Source organism: Micrasema longulum, unplaced genomic scaffold (genome assembly GCF_059751315.1).
Source record: "Micrasema longulum isolate JH-2025_06_02 unplaced genomic scaffold, ASM5975131v1 h1tg000875l, whole genome shotgun sequence".
NCBI classification, from domain to species: Eukaryota; Metazoa; Arthropoda; class Insecta; order Trichoptera; family Brachycentridae; genus Micrasema; species Micrasema longulum.
In genome coordinates, this window is record NW_028278067.1 from 34,557 (window position 1) to 60,580 (window position 26,024).

General features: G+C 31.9%; 1 protein-coding gene across 10 annotated transcripts in view; it reads right to left on the reverse strand.

The window, feature by feature from the left end:
* The window catches only part of LOC148278473 (glycerophosphocholine phosphodiesterase GPCPD1-like), a 39,929-nt gene extending 15,304 nt beyond the window's left edge, over nt 1–24,625 (reverse strand). Inside the window, exons 1-7 of one of the 10 annotated variants that reach the window (XR_015823197.1) lie at nt 23,257–24,625; nt 22,588–22,813; nt 19,114–19,243; nt 15,442–15,651; nt 13,107–13,364; nt 12,103–12,243; nt 11,939–12,021 (exon numbers count right to left, since the gene is read on the reverse strand). Coding sequence is in view for 8 of the 10 variants with exons in the window: in XM_088231354.1 (XP_088087480.1) it covers nt 11,758–12,021; nt 12,097–12,243; nt 13,107–13,364; nt 15,442–15,651; nt 22,588–22,813; nt 23,257–24,266 (2,115 nt within the window). In the remaining 2 variants the exon portion in view is untranslated. Of the gene's footprint in view, nt 1–1,934; nt 12,022–12,096; nt 12,244–13,106; nt 13,365–15,441; nt 15,652–19,113; nt 19,244–22,587; nt 22,814–23,256 lie in introns of those variants that run through there. The other 9 variants (XR_015823196.1, XM_088231358.1, XM_088231355.1 and 6 more) reach the window with 9 other exon arrangements.
* Nucleotides 24,626–26,024: the final 1,399 nt, after the last annotated feature.

A 26,024-nucleotide genomic window follows, 5' to 3' on the forward strand; every position in this document is an offset into this window, starting at 1 on the left:
TTGAGTAGCTAACTACTTTTCCTGAGGTTCACAAGGTCCTTGTTTGACGAGACTGAACTGGCCACCTGGGCATAAATTACGGGAAGAAACTATAAGCTACTATAACTATAATTTAAAATAATAACAGTCAGCGACAGCTTAGGCCCTCGGTTAATTAGGATCTCGGATGTGTTATATTAGGTATCCATAATACAAATTAAAACCAATATTCATGAATCTTGGCGTTTTATAAATTATCCATAATAATAAAAGACATGTCATGTTGCTCAACAAAGACCGAGTTTTATTACAACCCGGTACTTATCTACAGTTTAAGACAAAGATGGTTAATCACAGTATTTTTATTTAAACAATATATTTTTTATATCCATCATTAAATATTAAAAATTTTAAAAATAATTATCACAAATCAGTACAAAGTAATGTTTATTTAATATGTTACTTCTAAGTAAATAGATTATAAACTTATACCATTTAACGTTAGTTTTTTTTATTAAACTTTGTATCGAGACAGTGAAGAATATTAATTTATCCCTTATCCTCGTTTGGTCAACTCTAGATTCTCTACATTGCTTTGATAACAGTTTTGAGTCAATCAATGAATAGCTAGTTTTAATGTTAAAATTATTTATTTTTTGGTATGTCTAAATATTTGTAGACCAATACTGTAAAAATTAAATTTAACCCCTTAAGATTTCATCTAAAGAGACCACTATCACAACAAAGGAAATAATTCTTTGATAGATATCTTAACCGAGATGAAGGAATTATTAGGGAATGTGGAATCTAAGCACTTACATTTACCGGTCCGTGGCTGGTTTAAGTGATCACTGATACTGTGTAACATTCACCATTCTGTCTAATGTTGTAATTTCCACATCTACAGAATATTATATTTTTCAGAAGCTGTATAACATCTAGTCAAAGCAGACGTTCATTCACATTATTGGACATTTTCTCATAGGTGACAACATCTGTTTCATCGACTCTTTTGTGAAGGTTTTTATAGTGATATTCTTTATTTATGCAATCGACCGTTCCTTTGAATTTTTTTTTCAATTCATTAAACTTCTCATTTAAACCTGGTTAACATCCAAGTTTGATATATACAGGTGTTCTTTAAACCCTGTCACATCCGAAACCACGATGATCAGTATGGGAAAGAAGACATATTAGCATATTTAAAAAAATATTTAGAACAAATAAATTTTTTTAATATAAAATATTTTAAAAAACAAATGGTTGCTTACTTCTGCAGGGGAGAAGTGAGTGGAGCGCGGCACAGTATCGGACTCCCACCTTCCCCCTCGTCGTTTCAAATTTTTAAAATTTTATTCGTTCTAAAAAAATATTTTAATGTGCCAATATGTCTTCTTGCTCATACTGATCATCGTGGTTTCGGGGTTTAATGAACACCCTGTATGTACATGTAAAAATATACTTAAATACTAAATTAATATTAATTTATCCTCAGATTTCTTATTTACTACTGAAAAGTACACGGTGTTTCAGGACCAGACTGTGAAACTTCACATTCCACCTGGTAAACTTTAAGAAGAAAAAAACTTTTTACAAAAACTATTTTTTTTTGTTTTTTTTGTAATAAAAAAATTCTATTTTTGAAAAAATTAATTGGGATATTTTTGAAAGTACATCTTAAAAAATGTTCCTCTGAAGTTTTTCAGTATGGCCCTGAAAACCACGTATATCGCGGGTACATTACTACAACTAGGTAACTTCAAAACCAGCATTTGGAAGTTACCCACTAAAAACACATATTTTTTATCATTCAAATCCTCATAATATGATTTTAATGAATCATGACTTGCCTATTTGTAGTTAATGCTAAAATTAATTCTTTTCATTCTTCCTTCTGTTTTCCCATCCCACTTACTTTCACTCCTAGCAGGAAAGGAAAAGTAAGATAAGTCAAATTTAAATGTTTTTATTCCCTTTATTGAGGCCTTTTACTTTTAAAAATGATAACATAAGCCGAAAAATTAGTTTACATATTCAATATTCCGTCATTGCGCCGGTAATATCTGTTGACTGACACCATTTAAAAAAATCATTTTTGGCAGAATAAATTATTGAAAAATCTGCGCCATCATTCTGTAATTTCTGTTATGTGATGAAGCGCAAGTAATATCTGTTATGTGTAAGTAATGTCATTTAACAGATAATGGCCCGCCCCTTCGTTCCGACAAGTTGGATCGGCGCGTGTTATTTAACAGATATTTCTCATTGAATCATACGATTGACGCTCATTGTTTGTATTACTTGGCTATTTAATCAGATACTTACTTATTTCAACATGTTGAAGAATGTTTAAAATGACGTGATGGAACGAAATAAGTTTTGCAATTGGTTAGATTTTAGCAGAATAGTTAAATACTACGAATTACAGCATTTTTTATAGTTGGTTAGCTTGGGATTTATTCACTACAATCTTGTCAGATCATGTTACTGCAACGTGCAAGCAGTTACTCATCATCTGTCATAAGAGATACACGTGTGAATTGCTACGATATACTGTGCCGAATAATTACTATACTACTAATTATAGAGATTTACAATTACTTATGTTCTTTTGGAATTAAGAGTAAACTGAAAATTTTATTAGGACTATTTCCTTGAAAGGGCAAGTTGACGTTCCTAACAATAATACCTTACACCACTCTTTATGTTTGTCAATCAAATCACAATTGAATTATTATTTTTTATTTTTAGAATACATCTTGTTGAATATGGCAGGACTTTCAGATGAAAATATATTCAAATGTATAATGATTGAGAAAGGTTCATTAGATGGCAATGTAGTACAACCAAATCCAATTTTGACTTTAGAAGTAAAGACCCCACCAATAATAATCAATATTAACAACAGAAATGATTTGTCTCTTAGTGAAAGTGTAGATAGTTATGATGACCCTACATGGATACCAACCAAGTGATACTCATGGTGTTTTGCAAAATTATATATTATCTGGTAACAGCAGCCCTGTTCGAATACCAAATGACACCGGCGGCATTTCGATCATCAATTTACAAAATGATACACTGCAAGACGATCATCAAGCTCCTGATCAGATATCCAGTATTGATTCTATTTCATAGGCGACATTTAGCGGACTTCTACTAAACCGACAGCCCGCTCAAAAAAGACAGAAAACTAAAGATGATCGGTTGAAAGGACAGGCTTATGTTGGGTATAATAGGTCACGAGATGGAAAAGTTTCCCATTCAGCTCAATGACTTTCCTACACAATTGTATCCCAGTGCAAGCATATGAATACTACAAAGAAGTGTTCCAAGTCTTTTCTATGTGCATCATTAAGTGAAGAAGATCGTTGCATGATTCACAAATATTTTTGGATCACTTTAAAATCATGGGACAACAGAATTTTTTTGTAAATAGTATGACAGAAACGCATACACCAAAGCGACCAAAGAAACACCAACTTAACTCGAGGAAGAAAATAATTTCCCATGCTTGTTTTCTAAAAAAATCTGGTGCACCTCATGTCCACGTATGTCGTGATTTTTTTCTAGCAAATTTGGCTATTAGAAGAGATACATTCCAAAAGTGGAGAGTGGACATCGTCTGATGAAAATGTCAGAGTGGATTAGGTCGCTCTGAAACTGATAATGAAGAAGGTAGCTTTCTTACCTCTAGTCAGGTAGAGGATCTAAGTCAATCTAGTTCCAATACTCAAACTCAAAGCGAGATGACTAAAAAATAAAAAATATCTGCCGTTAACAAACAAAAAGCATCTTTATGGATGGACTCTTTGCCTAAAGCACCCAGTTACTGTCGCCAGTCTACTAAAAAGACATAATACGTAGAAGCTCATTTCCGATCCATTAACCACATGCATCGAGTGTATTCTAAATGGTGTATTAAAAATGCATGCTTGCCTGTTTCCAGAAAACCATTTACAACCCTTTTGAAACAAAAAACATTGCTTTTCATCATCCGAGGAAAGATCAATGTGATACGTGTGTTTCATTCAAATAAGGAAACTTGTCGAAGACTTTATATGATGAGCATATTTTAAAAAAGAACAAAGCAGAGCAGGCAAAATTAATTGTGACAATGGATTTAGCAAGTGTCCTTCTTTGTCCAAAGCTGCTCGCATCAAGTGTTTACTATAAAACTAAACTGCAGTTACACAATTTCACAATTTATAGTTTAAACAATAAAGATGTCACCTTGTTTGTATGGCATGAAGCTGATGGTGGGGTAACAGCTAATGAATTTACTACTTATATTACTGACTTTGTTCTACGAATGCCAGATAAATACAATCATGTGGTACTAATATCAGATGGCTGTAATTATCGAAACCGTAACAAAGTTCTTAGCAGTGCTTTGAGGGATGTAGCCGTATCCTCAGGCAAGTGCACTATATATATTTTTTAAATTTTGAAGCTCTGCCTACAAACTTTTCTTCCATTCGTCCCGAATCAAAAGCAGGTGACCCGCAAGTTGTTGATATACGGGCTTTATTGTACGAACCCAATGGATCTGTTTCCTACAAACTTCGCCATGCAGATGAATGGAAAGAGCTACCTCGTCGAAATTGCACTGGACTTAATCGACCCAATCCCTTGTACAAGGCCTCGTTATCCATTATTCAACAAAAACACCTTCATTTGCAAGAGCTTAAGGCTGTCTTAGATAAAGAAAGTCATCCATTTTATGATTCCTTGTGTTACGAAAAATAGAAAAAAAATAAAGGACCTATAATGTAATTTTATTTATCATAATGCTTCTGTCATACAATTTGTAATTTCTGTTATGTGACTATTAAGTCTCAAGTAAGTGAATTATTTTTAATTTTTCACTTGGTTTGTATAATTTTATTTTGAAAATACACTGATTTCGTTTCCCTTTTTTGTTATTTAATAAAAAATAAAAAATAAAACGTTATAAAAAAAATACATTGTTTGATTCATCTCCTGAACAATTTTGAAAATGTTACTTAACAAAGATTACCGGCGCAATGACGATTTACAAATCCGCACTTAAAGCAGACAAAACAAGGATTTTTATTTTTGGTTTTTAGATATTGATGCATAATATTTTATTATATTGAATAGAATTTAAAGTAAGTTTTAAATTGACTAAATTTTCAATACACTATTTTTTAACATAGAATTCACAAAGTTAGCGCTTCAAAAAATATTTACAAAATATTTTCATACTTAACCCTTACGCTGCTACGCAGTTTTTCAAGAATCTAATCAGAAATCTTATTATTTATACATTTTAAAAATATTTTATCGAATACGTTGTTTTCCAAACACACTACTGTTTTAAAAATTAATAGCAATTCCAAGAAAAATCTTCCATTTCATAAATATCTAATTCAAGCCCAGTGGAGTGAGCGAGATAGACAATTCGTGCCGCAAATAGACAATTTTGGTACAGCGGTTGTAAACCCTTTCTTAATTGAAAATAAAAACAAACAAAACTGATCTCGTACAGCAATCTCAAGGCGCATTGTTTGAATAGTTATTATTGAAACGAAGTAATAATGATAGTTTTTTGCTTATTGCGGGGCAAAGTGCTCTGTTATATATTATCAAACCTACCACTTCCACCAATGCATGCTAAACAAAAATTGTGTAAAATATATCTTGAAATTAGTTGCAACAGAAAGGGAAAACATTTTTGCCAAGGGAATATGGAAGTCTAGGCATTTACAGGACTTATGATCTGTCATTGGCTGGTTTAAATGACCACTTTACACACTACAAAATATTCACTATTTTAAAGGGTATGTTTACACATCCACATTCATGACTATTTTTACATTACCTCAACTCTTCTATCTGTTGACTTTTGCAAACTAAAAGAGCTGAAACCTTTATTGATGTCGGTGAGTTTCACCTGGATAAATTATTTCACCTAGGTAATGCCTAAAAATACTTTAATTTTTTTATGCAAGTTATTTTAATCAACAATATTTTGAGTATGTCCAAATGTTTGTGGGGAGTTATTTAGATTGAAACTTAAAAGTAACCGGTAAATGTACTAAGAAGTGATATTATTTCTTGGTAGATGTTCTAATATAATTTTAAAAAATAATGTTTTTGTACAACTGTCTCACAAATTGATATCTCTTCTAAGAAAAATATTCCGTTTTACTAATAGCTAGTTCACGCATAATGGATTGAGCGAGATAGACAACAGTTGCCGAAATTACAAACAGCTTAGGTAAATTACATATTTTTTACATTTGAATATATTTTTAATCTTACTTTGTTACTCTAACTAATAATTTTACTCTGCAAAGCGTCCTTTTTATTGTGAATGAATTTACAAAATATATCATTCAAAATGATAACGGATAGTGAAAGTGATAAAGAAATAATAGTACCTCACCGAGAAACTCGGGGCTTAGCAGCTAAACCTATTCCGAAAGTGAATTAGACAATAACGATCATTTTTTAAGTGATAGTGACAATAATTTATAATATGACTCTTACGAAGAGCACGAAATCGAAGAAGCTTTTTCTAAAGTATTTTTGGATCAATATCGAGCTGATATACCTCATTTACGTTTTGTTTGTAGAATAGAGTTTGTATAGTAATAATTACGTTTTGTTAGTAGAGTAATAATTACTACCTAATGAACAGCTAAAACATTTGAATTTTCCATTGCTGTGGGCACCCATTATAATAAATGAACAAATGATTTTTTTAATATTCAAACGTCCTAATTGACAATCATTAGGTTCCATGGTGAATTATTTTTATGTTTTATGGCTCTTTAGTTATTTGTTTATATTCTTAATTATGGGGTTTTCCGGTGATATAGGGACCTCACTAGATAAGAGTTATTATATTAAAAGTAAAGTATTTAATTAGATATTCATTACGGAAGTACATCAATATTTTCTTAATTATTGGATCAGGTTTAATCGCGGGAAAAACACCGAATGCAATTATTTTCTTCAAATATTATATAAGTGATTAAAAAACTAACTATTAACATTAATTTATTTTTCATTTGACTGTTTTTGCAATGTAAAAAAGTTCACTGTTTCAGGTCCCGACTAGCTAGAAGTTTCCTGTGTTTAGTCGTTTCTCTTTTCTTAAAAGCACTGCGAATTTAAACATCATAAGTAAATTTATAATGAGGATGTTTAGTGGTTTAAAAGAAAATTGTTATAAGACAAAGCTTTTTTAATTTTTATGTATCGTATTATCAGCGCTACGATCTTTTAAATTTTTGTATTTCTGACATTAACCCGCGTGTGACGTCGCAAGTTCTCTTCCGCTTCTTCTCGGTTAGTTCTGTTAATTGGTCCATTGACGATTAGCAAACCGGAAATCTTCCACAATCCTCTTATCATTGGTTGATTCATATGAACAAGTGACGTCATTCAAAGTAGTTCGTTTTTATTTAAATATTTTTTATTCATTTCAAGAAACTTTGCCGTACAATTTAATGCTCAAATTTTAACCGCGCGTAAGAAAACATTTTTTGTGTTAAATTTTCCGTGGGGCTGAAATAGGTACGAAACTAAATGATAACCCGTCGAATAAGTAATTTGTATGTTTTGAAAATGTTTTATACCACTGACGGTTAAGTGCAACAAGCAGTTCCCGAATTCATTTACCCTTTTGGGGATTATGACGTCAGCATCAGTCTAGTTGGAACTTTATGATAGGGATTAACAACAACGATATATCGTTGTTTAGCAGTATAAGGGTTAAATAAAACTTTTAAAAATGTACTTTGTGGCTCATCTTCTTTGTCCTTTCTTTTACATATTCAAATTATAAATCCAGATAAATAAATAACATTTCAATGGCAGCTATGTAAACTATTGAATGTTGAAAGCATCAGCCTTTTACGAGATCATAAAGATATGAAAATGTATATTTTATATGAATGTAGGATTGTTTATTTTATTTATTTAGAATCTTGAAGTAGGGCACACATAAACATATTCTTATGTGTGCTCTAATAATAACAATGTACATATATTTCATTTATAAGTTTTTTAACACATATTTCTAACTTAAATAGAGAGTAATTATTATACTCATATAAGTTAATTGCTTTTAAGCTTCCTTCAGTTTGGATTTTGAATTTTTTTATAAATGTTTTTTCCCATATCATAATATTTTTTAACTGCCTTATATAAAATGGAATTTTGTGATTTCGTCTTTTATCTAATGTATGTATGTAAACTGAATGCAAGTTAGACTAGGGATGTAAAATTACGTAATTTTACCAAAAGGCGCAGTAAAATACACATAATTTTACGGTATATTTTATAAATGACGGTAATTTTACCGAGGTACATTTTAGGAGACATTTTATTTGTTTTTTTTACTTATTTTATCAAACCTAAACGCACAGTTTTAGCTTTGTTCAAACAAAAATATATTAAATTTATTTTAACAGAGAGGGAAAACATTTTTGAGAAGGGAATATGGAAGTCTAGGCATTTACAGGGCTTATGCCCTGTCATTGGCTGGATTAAGTGGCCACTTTACACACTACTTAACATTCACCATTCTGCCCATGTTTGAACATCCACATTTCCTCAACTCTTTCATCTGTTGACTTTTGTGAAGTAAAAGAGCTTTTGGACATACTCAAACATTGTTAAAAATATATTAGTTGAAGTGTTGAAAATGTTTACTGTGTCAGACAATTAAGAAGACGTCATTTTATAAATTGCAATCTGAAAAAACTTTTTATTTGATTTTTTGCAATGTATTAGCTTTTATAATTGCACAAAAGCTAATACATTTCAAGATTTTATGAAATTTTTTGTGATGAAATCAATTCTCTCAACATCGGTGCAGTGGCGACCGCTAATACATAAAAAAGCTATTTTGATTTGAAAAAGTTGAGGTTTTAAAGTTTGGCAGACTTATTAATTCTTCATCATCGTCAAACTCTTATCCGCATCCGGTGACAACTAGCGCACTACATTGCTTAAAATCAGTATTCCGCATGTAATTTCTTCTGTTTAACTATGGAGAAAAATAATTGACAAAGAATTTGTCTTAAAATTTGTGTTGCGAACGAAATTTCTGGTTTAGACGCCTTGAAAATGTTGCAGAAAGCCTACGTGACTACTATATCGAGAACAAGAGCATTTGAGTGGCACAAAGCATTCAAAGAGGGTCGTAAAGTGGTTGAAGACTCGCCTCGTCCTTCAACGTCGAATACTGAAGGAAACATCGACAAAGTGAAAACATTAATGCTTGAAAATCGTAATTCAATAATCTACCTGCCGAGTTGTTCAAATATGGAAATGAGCACCTAAGAAATCTATTACATAATCTGATTATAAAGATATGGAACCCTAGAGAAAATACCAGAGGAGTGGCAAAAAGTATAATATCCACAAGGTGATATCACTTCACACAATACCACTTCTATGCACAGCATACAAAATCTTTACCACAATATTAAAACAAAGAATTGAATTGTATGCAGAAAATATACTGGGAGAATATCAAGCAGGCTTTCGAGCTGATATATCCACAACAGATTAACTATTCACCGTTAGACAAATTTTGGCAAAATGCTGGGAGTTTGATATAGACAACTCCAACTATTCATATACTTTGAACAAGCATATGATAGCATAGATCGGGAGTGTCTATACGATATAATTTTACAATTTCAAATTCTCCCAAAACTTATTAGACTTGTCAAATCAATCATGTCAGACTCAAAATGTCAGGTCAAAATAGATAGAGAACTAACGGAAGAATTTGCAGTATCCCAGGGATTAAAACAGGGAGTTGGCCTGGCCCCATCTCATTTTAATAATGTGCTCGAACATGTCATAAGATGAATTTTGATACACTAACTCCAATATTTGTTAGTCAAATAAGTAGCGAACGTGTCGGATATGCGGATGATATCAACATTGTCGGGAGATCAATAAGAGCCATTAAAGAGGTCTTTGATCCCTAGGAAACAGCTGCACGAGATGTTGGACTGCAAATCAATGTTGAGAAAACAAAAATGATGACACAGAGCAAAAACCCATTGCACAGAGCAAGAGACTGTGTCCAATACAAAGATAATTACACCTTCGAAGCAGTCGAGCGATTCACCTACCTGGGCTCCAGTATAATTAAGAACAATGAGGATCCAGCAGAAATCAGAAAAAGAATCACAGCAGCCAACAAGACATACTTTTCTTTGCTGCCAGTGTTCAAATCATGTAACGTCCACAGAAAAACCAAAATTACCATATACAAAACAATTATACGTACTGTATTGGCATATGGGTGTGAGGCGCTAACACTGACAGTAAGGATGGCTGAAATGCTGGATACTTTTGAACGAAAAGTACTCCGAAGAATCTGCGGACAAGTAAGAGAGAATAATCAGTGGCGCATTCGGTATAACGAAGAACTGTACAATATATAGCAGGCCCCGAGCATCTCGGCACATATGAAGCTGCTTAGATTAAGACGGGCCGGACATGTACAGCGAATGCCTGATTCACGTGTCCCTAAAATATTAATGAGCGGACACCCGGGTGGAAAGAGATTAGTGGGAAGACCCAGGCTGAGGTGGGAGGATGAAGTGAGAAACGATTGTTGCGAACAAATGAACTGGAAATATAAAAGATATGAATGATACAAAAGGTCCGAAGATCCAAATGACACGAAGATCCATATAGTTCAGTGCTCTTTTTGTTCGCGAACTAACTGACCGAGATGAAAGAAACATATCTCTAGTTCAATGTTTCCGACCTTGTCAGTATGATCGGGTCGTTCGCGAACTACACATGTTTAATCTTTAGTTACAACTGTAAACTTTATATGAGTTATGTCATATGTGGCATTAGAAAATTATTTCTATGTCGCAGCCGGATTGTCATTTTAGCCGGAATACATATTGGGTAGCCATATTGCAAAACAGCATCATATTGAAAAGGAGCTACCTAATGTTTAGCCACATGGTCAATACTCGGCATTCTACAATTTTGCTGGTCATATTTAGCCGCTATGTGAATTGGCGAAGTTATTTGGTATTTTAAAAATGTAACCAATATATTTACTAATGACTTTTTTTTCATTTTAATATAACAAATATAGTGTTTATCCTGTACCAAACACAAATAATAATAGGTTATTTGGTAACATAAGACAGAATTATAAAAACATTTTAAAATTACTTGATATAACTTCAGCATTTATTATTATATTTCATAATATCTGTGGTACAATTTTTCTGCACAAAATCATATTTTTGGGTTAATAAATGACATTTACACTAATAATTCCCAAAATGGCAGGAAAACAAACAAATAAGGACAATCCACTAAAGTTATTTCCGATTGTTGGGTCAGCCAGAATGAATGAAGAAATATGCCATTTAATGTGGCGTGTGGTTATTAAGCTAAAATGCAATACAATCTCCATCTTAAAACAGGCTGAGCCATGTTAGATGGAGACTATCATAAACAGAGAACACCCCATTTTCATTTTATATTAATTAGTTTTATATAGATTCCCTGTTATTAAATATGTATGCTAATTTTATGCAATAAAATTATAAAATAAATTAAATTAAAATAAATACGGCTGTTGGTCATTACAGCGCTGTTTTATAATATGGCTAGCCAATATGTATTCTGGCTAGAGTGACAATCCGGCTGGATCCACACTTTTAAATATCTGTCCCAAAAAGTTGATGTTCTGTTGATACAATAGTTTACTACCATCAATTTATACCCCAATCAAGGCTGGACTGGTCTCTACTCTAATTTTGAACTGGAATGGGCTTTCACTAAATCAATATCATTTTGATTTTGTACATCGCCCTGACCGCTTTGTGGTGTATCTCCAAGACTACTTTGTAGTATATCTCCCAGATTATTTGGTGGTATATCTCCCTGCTCTTTTAATCTTATTTTTTCACAACCGCTTTGTGGTACATTTCTTTTATTACTTTGGGATGATTTAAATGTTGTCCTAGATACTTTCTGCATTTCACGAGCTTCCATCATAAAAATGCTTTCCTGTATAAATAAAAAATGCATTATTTTTACAGTTTTTTTATATTGAGATAAATTACATTTTTATTATTATTGTACCTTTACTTTTTTGGTGGAAAATTCGTGTAATCTGTCAAAAATAACACCATGTAATCCTAACTTTTTAAGGTAGTTTATAGTATCTTTACTATTATTATCATCTCCCCAACAGAATATTATCAATCCAGCATCAAGCACTAACTTCACCTGAAATATATAATTGGAAATATATGTAGATTTAAAGTGTTTATTTTTGACTAGTTAATAAATTTACATAGATGATACTGTTTTTCTGGGAGGTCATGCTGGGTACAGTCAGCATAAGATACTGGAAAATTCTACCAGTATCTAAAAGGCTAGAAAATCTACAGTATTTCATATACATACATAGATGTCAAAAAAGAAAAAAATGGTTTTATTTTGAGTAAAGTTTTCATACAATTTTCAATATAAGTGTTAGCTGTCACAATGGAACGCTACTTGCGTAGATAATTTAAAGCCCTGAGTAAATTATGGTATAATCATGTTGGATGAGAGTAGGTTATCTATGTTGGTATTGTGAACTGGTAAATAAAAAGTGGTTTTACACTATAATTCAGTCATTTTCAATATTTCCTTTTCACACCAAATGGTTTAAAGGGCATTGCATTGGTTCACCAACCGCAGTATATCTAAGGGAAGATGATCAGTCTTACGCTTCAGGTGTCACTTTGGGACTATGAAATATTGCAGCATAGTAAAATGTGAAAGTACTCTTATGTATAAAATAAATAATACTCCGACACTCCAGAATGTGTATGGGGCCAGTGGAGTGACTACATTCACAAATAAAAAATAAAATCTAAATGCCGTATGTAAGTTTATATTTTTTTGTAAACCTTGTAAATATTTACATTTAATTTGTAAGATAATTGAAATAAATAAATTTAAAAAAAAACACTTTTATAAATAAATATATTACGTCAACTATGTCAGGAATTGAACCCGAGACCTCTCGCACAGTAGGCGAACGCGCTGACCATTTGCGGACATTTTAAGGAACCTAAATGGGGTAAGCGCATAATACACACCTGTGTGGAATCACGTAGCAAGTCTTCAGTGTGCACCACTAACCCCAAGAGTCTAGCATTGTGGGCATGGTGTATTGCATCCGGAATACTATTACATCGGAAGTCATATAATTTTGGATACTTCTTCGATACTCCTTGTGTTAGGAACATTGTGGGGTAAATATTCTGCTTTAATCTTATCATGGTACATACATCGGGATTAAAACATGAAAAAACTATCTTTCGTTTATTATTTGATTTCAACACAACTTCAAGAATCTGAAAAATAAAAAAAATATTTTATACTTCACAAGAATACATTACATAATTTAATTTACAATGTATTCCTCACTGGTAAAACCTGTGCCGAGGAAGACATTTTACAAATGAAACCATGGTTGATAAAACCTGTTCCTGTTCATAATATTTTCTGATGACTCTAATTTATTGGTTAGAAGGCTACCGATAATTCGCTACCAATAGACAAACATCATCCACCACTTCGAGCTATTTTGCAGATCAAAGGTGAGTCCCCTTTACAGCTTCTTGCCTTAGAGACAGTCTATTGGACTATTCTTAATGAAAGTAATAATGTAAATCATACCGCAAATGTGTTTTATAACATTGTCGAAATATTCCACCTTTTTGTTTTAAGTCGTTTAGATTCCCAAAATGGTTAAGCGGAGAATCGATAGGCTTAATTTATAAAAAAAGTTTGCAATATTAGATTTGAAGAATCATCGACTATTACAGATTACAACATATTTAGTAAATTAAGGTTTGAATGTAAAATATTATCCAAGATCTGTTATTATTATGGTGATGAAGTTAAAAGATCAATTCCCAATAACATAAAATTCTTTTGGAAATTCACTAATTCCTTGAGAAAAAATATGTCTGATTTACCATCCTCAATGTATTATAAAAATAATAGATGTGAGAATGCTGAAGGCATTGTTAAACTTTTTGCCGATTATTTAAAGTGTTTTGAAAAATCCTATTAAAAATTATAATACCTCTATGTTGCCTATCTGTAAAGTTTTAAATTTATCACAGTGCTCAACAAATCTGCTGGACCCAATAACTTGCCTTCTTTATTTTTGAAGAAATATATAGATTATTTAGTACTTCTTCTGTGTACACTATTAATTAAATACATCACTTTCAAATGGTATTTTTCCCGATGAGTTGAAATCTAGTTATTTGGTACCACTCTACAAAAATGGTAAAAAAATATATATATTGAAAACTATAGGCTAATATGTATTCAATCGGCGTTACCTCAGTGAGGAAGTTCAGTGGTTTTTTAAATATTTTAAATAGACTATTAAACTAAGCCAAAAATTTTCTTTTTAATTTATATATATCGTATTATCAACGCTAAGTTTTGTATTTCTGAAATAACTCCGCGTGGCGTGTGATGTCAGAGATTTATTTCTGGTTATTTTCATTCAGTTCTTCCTATTGGTCCAGAAACGGCAAGCAGACCGGAAATCTTCCATAGCTCTTCCAATCTCTCATATCATAGGTTGATCCATATGAACCAGTGACGTCATTAAAAGTAGTGCATTTTTATTAAAATGTTTTTTTTGTACATTTTCAAGAAACATTACAGTACAATTTAATGCTCTAACTTTTAACTCGTGCAAGAAAACATATTTTGTATCCAATTTCCCGTGGGGCTGAAGTTCCTCATTATTTGAAAATCTAATCTTGGATAAATTAAGTATTCACTTGCGCAATGTAATTTCATTAAAAAAACATGGTTTTGTCTCAAACAGATCCACTTTAACAAACTTGGCTCTATATGTAAACTTCATTTCTGAGTCTTTGGCTGATAAAGTGCAGTCCATTGCAACGAGTGGTGTTCCTCGGGGAGCACACTTGGGTTCGATTTTGTTTATTTAGTTCATAATTAATATTCATGTCAAATGTCAGCATGTCTGGTTTATATAGTTTTCATTTCTGCTCCATCAATGTGGTTGCGAGGAATGAACGTCCTGAATGTACCGAAAATTACCTAAAGCTCTCTGACTGATCAATCATACAAAACATGATTTCTACGCATGAGATAGTAGTAAAATAAATTTTAAATACAGTAAAGTAGGGTCGGATTTTGTTAATGTCAACCCACTTTTGAAAAAATATTTGTTTGAATTATGTATCAAAGTAATCATTAATTTGTTTATTTACTAACTCTAAAAATAGTTTTTAATGCAACTAAGCTTTATTTATACATTTACGTTTGACTGACAAATGCACTAGATAAACTTATTTTCCAGAATTGCTGAGCTTCCCGCACTCCCGCACTTTTATTACCCTAGAAGTTTAAATTTAATTAGTTATGAAATTTTACCTTATCTACATACACATTTATATCTATTGTGTTTTGAAGATCAGTGGTGCCATCTTCTTGTTTCAAATTCCATTTAATCTCAATATTGAAACCAACATTTGGATCAATAACTTCCAAAACATCAGAAAGCAGTGGGAAAGGTTGATGTTCTATTAAATCTTCATCGAAAAATCTGGGCTCCTTCTGAAGCTTCTCTTGAAGATGGTAAATCTGGAGGACAAGGAAACAAAAATATAAAAAAAGGTTTTAACCTTTTGCACTCCGTTGGTGATAATGTATTGCCATAGTTAGTTAATTGAATGTCGTTTGGCTGACAGAAAAAAGTAATAAAAAATGGTAAAAAAAAATCATTTCAATTAACTGCTACCTTTAGATTATTTTTATTTTGAATGTTATAAATACACTTAAATTTTTGCTTGAATTTGCATAAAATGCTCTGGAGTTGCTGGTATGTCATACCAAAAATAGACAGGGGTGGAAAGGGTAAACTAGGTAAATTAAGTAATATTTTTGACATTCACATAAAACTCGTTTACAGGTTTAAAAAATCCCAGATAAACTTAACTGATTTATAAAAATGTATTTTGAAAATTCCATATTAAAAAGATATCACATTAGCTGTAATGACAATTTACACTATTTAAAAAAAGATGACAAAAGGAAACAATCTCAACTTAGCACTTTACAGTACTATTTTAATTAAATGATAAAAACTGAATAAAACATTATTTAGCTACATTTCTTTAACTTGCTTTAACCACAGATACCCTTATTATGATAAATGCAGCAGAACTTGATAAATAATATACGAAGAGTGCAGTGAATAATGAATAAGGTAATTTATATACAAATACAGTTATTTCTATTTTTGTACATCTTTAGCTTTTTCATTTTTATTTTCTATTGAATATGTTTTTTAACTTGAATTATAAAAATAAAACTTTTATTTTATTGGTTGGTTGGAAGATATTGCCATTTGGCAATATGTCCGCCAATGTACAATTAATACTATGTACAAAGAGTTAAATAAATAAACAATTCAGCCCCGTCACTGACAGCAAATATCGCATTGTTTTTTTCACTGTGGCAATAAATTAAAACTATTGATTCATATTACCAATAAAAGTACTTTTTATAAAGATTTCCCAATTAAAACACCAAATGCTAAGTAGCAACATTAAAATACTAATCGAGTGTTCAAATATATTTTCTCTGACAACACTACAAATGCATCACAAAATTTGGTGAAAGCTTAACATACTGCCATGATAAGGAACACAGTTTTCGATGACTTACGTCATTTTTTACTAACTTTTAGCTCCTGAATCCAAAAATGACACCAGTTTTTGTCTATCACGTCAACTTTTAAAGGTACAGGATACCCTCTTTTTGTCCCAAAAGTAGTAAAAAAGTGCAATTTTATCCATAAAAGGGCTATTATATATTACTGGAAGTAAAATTGTGTTGATATAACTAATAAAGTTCTTTTACCAAACGAAAAACAAACATATTAAGGTAAAATTTTTCAATAATGTTTTGAGTATGTCCAAATGCTTGCAGACTGGCTGGATTTTCTCCATAGGGAGTTGTTCATGTTTAAATTTATTACAACAGAGAGGGAAAACTGACTGACAGGTCATAAGCCCTGTAAATGCCTAGACTCCCATATTCCCTTCTTAAAAATGTTTTCCCTCTGTGTTGCAATAAATTTAAACATGAACAACTCCCTAGGGAGAAAATCCAGCCAGTCTGCAAGCATTTGGACATACTCAAAACATTGTTGAATTAACTACCTGGTAAAAGAAGAAGTAAAAAATTGGAAAATTGTTTTCAGGCGTTGCCTAGTAGGTGAATTGGTTCAGCCGGATGAATCTCACCCACATGATAAAGGTTTCGGCTCTTACTTTACAAAAGTCAACAGATGGAAGAGTTGAGGAAATGTGGATGTTCAAACATAAGCAGAATGGTGAATGTTACAGTGTGTGTAAAGTGGCCACTTAAACAGCCAATGACAGGTCATAAGCCCTGTACATGCCTAGACTCCCATATTTTCTTCTCAAAAATGTTTTTCCTCTCTGTTGCAATAAATTTAAAGTATTTTTTTTTGCTTATAACTCCGCTTTGGGCTAACGATGAACAATCGCTATTCAGTTGTGTTATAGGCTGGAGTTCTCAACTCCTCTATTAAACTATGTACATTATGGCAATACATAAATCCAATGTCACTTTGAAAGTATCGCAGAAATGCATTTTCTCTTGATCGAAAACAGGATACCTTAGCTCTCTTTTCAAGCAAGTTTTTCTCATGCAATCGTGATGTTAGGAGTTCTGAAGTCTTTTTGGATAGTCCCAAATCTCTTATGAACAGACTCAACTTCGATTTCAAAATCTTCATCGTTGGTATCATACTTTTATTTCGAAAGAGGGTAATTCTTTGAAAACTGGCACTAGGATGAATGAAGCACTGAACTTATAGCTGATAATAAATTAGGATACTCTCTTTTACTTTTGTTTTTCTTGTTATATCCTGACATTTTCACTACACAAAAGTACAAAAGAATTGGCTTGTGGTCCCGTGGCTAGAGTCATGGACTCCCGGATCAAAATTCCGGGGTTCGCACCCCACTCTACCACAACTTGATTCCTATTTTCTAATAGTTAAAAACTAACTAGTTAAAAATGGTCACCAAAATTGAAATATTTGAGTAAATCATAAGAAGTCGCTGAATGACCTTTGGGCTCTAGCCTAATCGTGGTATACCAAACGGCAATTTATTTTGTGATACCTTTGTCCACCTCAAAATATGCAAAATAGGCGTGCCTGACAAATTAATGCACTGATGTTTGTCCGTTGAGTGGGAATGGTGAAACCGCCACATATAAAACAAAATGCATCATGGCTCTTTAAGCACTTACGATGCAAAATAGTAGATACATATATGATCTAAAGGAAAGGAAATAAGTATAGAACAAAGTCAAAGTAAATCAAGTCTCATCTGGGTAAAATTTATGATATTCAGGTGAGACTGTTGAGGGGGATTGTACCGGATAGCATAATCCGTGAGGCGAAACATATGGGCGAAGGTGTATATTTTAAATTCTGTAATGTCCTGCCGATAAAACAACTTTGTGACTACAAATTGATAGTATAATAGGATCACTTTGTTGATCCGGAATATAAAAAAAGAGTTTCCCACACTCACAACACTAGATTAAAAACGAAGGGGTCCCTGTTTGTTCCCCGAATTACAAATTACTTCGGAGAGCGAACATTAAATTGCGTTGTTCCAAGATTGTATAATGATCTCCCACAAACTATCATTAACATGAAAGATCTTCAAATGAAAAAAAAAGAACTGAAGAAATATCTTCTAGATACTTTATAGTGCCTGTTTATAAATAAATTTGTAATGTAATATAAACCTGTCATAAAAATAAATAAAAAATGTGTACCACCGAAAAGTCTTTAGACTTAGTGGGTAACAAATTCTTTAAAAAAAAACAAAAAAAATAAAAATTAATAAAACTAAAAACTGCCAACTTCTTGTATACAGACAAGAACTCGAACTCCGCTTTGGAATACGCTTCACTATAGTTATAACGAGTAACACACAACACATCACTACACTCTTCATTCTTGGGTGTAATTGAATAGTCTTGACAAGTATGAACCTGTTACTGGATCCCTAGGGCTTCATTCACCCCTCCACAGTCAAGGTAGGTTCACTTCAGTCAATAGGAGAGCAATAGTGCTTCCTATGATCCAGGCTCGATCCAGTGAAAGTGGTCACATTAAGATAAGCTGTAGAAAAAAAATGACATGATAGAAGTAAACTAACTACAGTTTTGAAATCAGCATGCCCATTTTACTTAAAAACAGCTGAAAAATCAAACTCAGTCGTTAGGAGAGCAATGGTAATTTCTATGATCCACAGTGGATCCAGCGGAGAGTAATCATATTTAGGTAGGTAGTAGATAAAAAAAATGACGTGATAGAAGAAAACTAACAAGTTTTGGATCAGCATGCCTATTTTAATTTAAAAGACTTGAAAAATCAAACTCAACAGAAACTTTTAAAAAAATTGTTCCCCAGTGTTATCTATTTGGGAACATCTTGATATTATGATTGTGTTGATTTTATCGATACATACGTGGTGAAACTTCATGATAATGTAAATTTAAATAGTTTTTAAAAAAGGATTTATGAAAAAACTAAATTATAAAACTTTGTGATAATTTGACTTTTAGTTTTTTCAACAGTGTCTTCATTAATTGCATTTGAATTTATATAGAAAAAACTAGCAAAAATATATACCAAACCCAAACTTTACTGATTGTGTATTTTATGTAGCTATTTCTGTTAGTTTTATATTAATTTAATATCTGTACACTTACCACTCTGAAGATGTTCGTCTAGAGTGAAAGTACTAACTGTTACCAAGTGATTTATTACTTGGTTTTTTTTTTTTTCAAAATAAAAAATTTAAACATAAAATATTACCGTATGGGGCACAATTGTGACGCTAAAAAACAAACGTGGCCATCTCCAGCCACCGTGATTTTTGAGATTTTTGGTTAATATTAATGCTTACGATGGTTTACATAATAATATTAAGTTTAAACAACCCAGTCTCTTTTATTTTTGCTAAAAAACAATTTAAAAATCGTATTATTTTTTAAACGCGGCCATGTCCATTGAGTGTTTTAAATTAAACGTGTCCATATCCGTTCGAGCCAATCAGATCATAGGAATTTATCAAGATGTCTTCCATTGCCCAAAAGATTGTCGTTCTTGCGGTGTGTGCTCTTCAAGTTTTTAAGTGTATAACAATAGAAAACAATACCACTAATATAGAAAAAATGACTGCAGATAAAGCACGAAAGGTTACCATATCTAATTACAGCATTAAACGTACAAATACGAGTGAAAAACTGTAAGGTGATTTCGAAATTCAACTGTTTTATGACAGTTAGCGTCTTAAACTTGCTAGGGCTGTCCCTATCTAAATTATTTTTTGGTATCATTTAATTTACTTTTATTTAGATAAATAAGTATGGCGTTTTTTAAAGTATTTATTATGAAAATATATTCAAATCATCTATAATAGCCTTAATAAAAATAATTTGTAAAAACCTGTTAGTAATAATTTATTGTAATAACTTCGTTACTTTAATTCAATGAAGCTAGCCAATTTAAAAAAAAATCAATCATAATTTTTTTCTTTCTTTATTTGTGCATGCTGTGTTGACATATAATTGATGAACAATATCTAAAAATAACAATTTGTGATTATCATACCAAGGTCATATGTATTGTTTGTGAACCATAATAAATAAATGGTCTAAGAAGCTATTTTGAGTCCAAAAACAACAGGGTTCCAATTTTTGTTTTCCCTGCTTAACGTAGGCTAGAAGTGATTTTTATTTGTTGGTTTTTTAATAAAGCAATACTTGGCCTTTTTATAGATATTTTAGAGAAAGTTTGACTTGCTTAAGTCTAATTTGGAAATTTAGTCATATGGAAGTCTAGGCGTCTACAGGGCTTATGACATGTCAATGGCTAGTTTAAGTGGCCACTTTACACACTGTGTAACATTCACCATTCTGCCCATATTTGAACATCTATATTCCTTCAATTATTTCATCTGTTGGTGTTGGTGAAGTTAAAGATTTTATGGTGAAGGTCATAAGATAAGGGGAAGAGAACTTGAGACGTCACAAAAAGAGTAATTTAAAAAAATCTTAGCACTTATGATACGGTACATTAAAAAAAATGGCTTAGTTTAAGTCTTTTAAATTAGAAATAAATAAAAAAAACACTGAACTCCCTTATTACGAAATTCGGTCAATAATACAGTGTAATTTTGAAAACAGTTTCAATTAAAATCCATTTGTCCAGTTGTCCAATCCAAAGTTATCCAAACCTAGGGATCTTTTTTTTTAAAAAACACAAAAGTGTGTATTACTTGTCTCTGAATTAAATGGTTTTGTATTTTAAGTTGTTAAACGTGCATGATATGAATTTTAACTATTTTTAATCGAATTATTAATTACAATATTATTGAATAAAAAAGTAATAATAAAATATTTCGTAAATACTCAGCTCCGGGATTCCTACAAAACCGAAATGTGGTCACAAAAAAATGCTTTTCAGTGCACCCAATTGAAGTCAAGCGATATTTTAGAATTTCACAAATATTTTTATTAGTATTCAAACAAAATTGAGCAAAACAATTTCCTGCTACAATTTATCAAAACATCAACTACCGAAAGAAGAAGACCAAAAAATATGGATAAATGCAAAGCCCAGTATCTAAGCAAAATAAATAATATAGTTCTGTGTACTGTAAATCTCTAAAAAGCAATGAAGGTACAGGGTTTAATTCCCGGCAACATTGAGATAAATATATCAATTAAATGGGTTTATTTTGTAATATTTTGTAGTCCTTGGACTAGAGCTGAAGCGTTAAATTTGTCATTTTGCCTTAATGTATTATATGTCGTTAAGTTCTCTATGCACCACTGGATGTAGATGGAAAAATGATAATGTTGATGATGTACTGAATTGCATTTTAAAAATACAATTTATTATGTATCAGAATTAAATTATTGTTCTTTTATACGAGTATTTTCCTATTTTTTTTAATGTTGAGTTGTCTAGACAACACTCTAGAGTGTTGGACTTTTAATTATTGCTAAAGATCTAATTTTGTTTTTATTCATTTTAATATACATGTTATTTTTTATAATGTGACTTTTTATCTTAGCACATCCCTGTTGGTTTTTGGAGAGACACGAATGATAGAGTGCAAAACAAAACAGTCCATCTCCAATGCGATTTATTTCAAAACTGGCCAAAATTCCAAAATTTAAATGCAATTTCCGAGTTTTTTAACGAATTGTGACTATAACTCACTATCGAAATCGTATTTTTTAATCAAAGTACATTTATAGAATAGCACTACGGGAACTCCGTGGTTATATTAATCGCTCAAAGAAAAAAAGTTGATTTACTCAGTTTGACGAATGGTGGAGATGGCCGCGTTTGTTTTTAGTGTCACAATAACACATATACCAAATAAAATTGATAAAAATGTAATTTACCAAAAAAGGACATAATAGTACTTAAAATATTTATTTATAAACCTTCAACTTTTGTAATTGTTCTAATGTTAGGTCCATCATGGGTATCTCAAGCACCTCCGGATATTCCAGTTGATTTTTAACCCGAAGAGCAACACATACATGAAAATCATGATATATGACGGGTATAAAATCTTTGCTCAATTGAACATCGAATTCCACTAGGTCAGCACCACTTGCTGCTGCTTGTTTGAGAGACGCTATCGTGTTTTCCCGGATGGCTGCACTTCTAAAAACAGTTTAGGGTTAGTTATCGAGTATAGTTATTTTTACTCTCATCTATGATTCTAAAATATAGAGAAAATCTAAATACTGAATTCCTTTCAAACTAATTGTCGGGCATATGCCAGTATAACATACTGACACAAACATAATATAATAAAACACCGCAGCGCTTATATCATGCTAGTGATATGTTTATGAATGAGACTGATGCCATCATTAAAAGAATATGAATAAATTATTCATCTAATTAGATATGTTATAACAATGTAAACTTATTATATAAGGTGTAAGTATATTAAACATAATGTACTTAAATATAACATTCTATTCGAGTAATGATTTCTGACATTGTATTTCTAATAAATAGGACTGTAAATTATTACAGCAGTAAATCTATAACCAGCAAATACAGGGGAAAAAGAACAAAAATTAGACTGTCATCCTTACTCCTCTGTTTTAAAGCTGGATCCAGAACCACGATGGCCGACATCTAATCCCGTCCAAGATTTACTCCAGTGACTAGAATAAGATTCTTTTATATTACATAGAGATGTACTCATAGGACGTATAACTAAAGATTCCATATTTAACATTCCAATTAAGTTCTGCTTTTTGACACACATAATGGGAAGTTGATGTAATCCTTCCGAGTTGAGTGAAACACTAGGCAGAATGTAACTGAATCCAAAGTGGACAGGATCGGCCGCATCGCGTGTATAGAAGTCTAGTAAATAAGATATATCTTGAGCATTAGGTACAGTTATATTGAATATCAGAAAGTCTTCAGCATTTACAATGCAACCAAAGGGGTCTTGAGGTTTGAACGCAGAACGAATATCATCGAGTATGGCTACCTCTATGACAACATTACTTATGGGATCCGGATCACCATCGACGAAACCTTCCATATACGCATGGGGTGAAGGAGAAGAGAAATAAAATTTCGATTTCAAAGGAGTCAATTTTACGCTCCATGAACTAAGCGACATTGAATTAAATATAAATGGGTCGCTGTAGAACTTTAATTGAAGAATAGACCCGGTTGTTAACCATCCTTTGTCTACTTTTCGAATTCCATCGTACATTCCGAATAGATCTGGTTCTATGGGCAAAAGTTGTATACTTTTATTCGTAATTTTTCGAGGAGTACAGTGGGTTTCCCACTGACGTATGAGCACTTGACGATGAGTAGAAGTAACCAAACAAACACAATAGCGAAAATGGATCTCCTTGTTAAGAGGAATTTTTATTGTAGCCAACCAAAAGGAAGAATCGTGTTCTTTCTTCAATAGGACAACTTTATCGTGAGACCAATTACCCAATGCATTACAATTGCCTGATACGCAAATAACTTCAGATTTATTTATATTTGGTGCGAAAACTTTGAATATCCACTCTCTTTGCTCTTTAACTTTTGATTTCGACTCAATATCGTTCCTCCGCGTTGCACTATCCATTATAACTAAATAATATACATATATATATATATAGAAGAACTATTTAATTTTAGTCAACTTATTGGTTTGTTTCTGACTAGAATTTTACGTTGGAAAAAACAACCCCGAGAGCTAATAGCTAATACTAACAACTGTCAACCGACGACCAAAGACCAGAGCAGAGGACCAGAGACCAGAGACTAGCTACAGGTACTAGCTAAACTAGCGATGCAAGTAGTCCAATTAAATGTAGTTGACTACATTTAATTACTAAATTCAGTCGAATGAAAGCCCGAATGCAGTAATGTAGTCGAATGAATTAGTAAGCCATTTCCAAACTAATGAATTCACTCGAATGCAAATAGACCGATAGGCGTGCGTTTAATTCATTCGACTACAAATAGACCAGTGGGCGAGCTTTACGCCGAATATCGAATGAATTAGTAATTTCCAAACGAATGAATTCACTCGAATTCAAATAGACCAAGAGGCGTGCGTAAAATTCATTTGAATGCAAATAGACCAATGGGCGAGCTTTACGCCGATTACTTTCATTCGACTACCTACTTTTATCGCCAACTAATTCGTAATGACGTAATGGGCGCTGGGATCTGGCAGACAGATGGTTGAAATAAAATGCTTGTGTTTTTTTGTAGTAATGTCAGAACTGGTCAAATAAAAATATATATTAAATAATAAAATGCATCATTCAACAATAAAATAATGTGACGTTTGTTTATGGGTCTGCTGCTAGCCTATGTGTGTGCTTTATAATTATAAAATTGATATCAAATTCATCCGATCTGAATTATCAACACAATAACAGCTGATTGTTGTTTTACATGCGTGACCTAAACAATCAATATGAAACAAAAATATTTCAATTTTCATCCTTTGTTTGACAGATAAATATTAGGTTATGTCAAATTATGATAACCACAGACCATAATTGGACGTATATATGCAGAAAAGATCCAACTCACTTTGGATCATTTTTGAATTTATCGTAAAAATCGATACCCAGATAGCAGTGAAACTTGGGACAAACTTGATTTAAGATTGATGGAAGGTTGAAAAGGAAAATTTGACGTGACATGTTTTCATCAAAAGTTGCTGGAATATTTTTTTATTTTTTTATTTTTATTTTATTTTATTTTATTCAGAAAATATACAGTCATACAAAATAAGTATTAAAAACAACAATTTTTAACATAAAAAGACCAATTAAGTTTTCAAAAATTAAAAAGATATAAACATTAAATGTGACAAAAAATAAAAAATAAATACGAATTTTAAGTGAGAAAAGAATAATTTTTGACATTTGCGTTTTCCATGGAGGTAATAAATAAAAATAAATAAAAGTACCGAATGTACACTCCGAGCCATCCACGCACACACATGAACGCACATATAAAACATACACAAACATATACATTACATGCGGCACATATACATAGCATAAACCACTCAAGATGCACATTCAACAACTATCCCAAATAATCGACCCCATGAAGAAATTTTGAAGTGGCCACTTTACAAACTGTGCAACATTAAGCGTTCTGCCTATGTTTAAACATCTTCATTTCCTCAACTCTTCTATCTGTTATATCCATGCTTTGGGAATGCTAGGTACTTTTTTTCCTTTATAAGAAGTGTGCCCTATTTCACGATTTAAAAAAATTAAATAAATATATATTGATTATGTATTGATAATTAATTGTCCCTATTTAGATTTTGTGCTTATTACTGTACCCATATTCATAAACTTGAAACATGCAA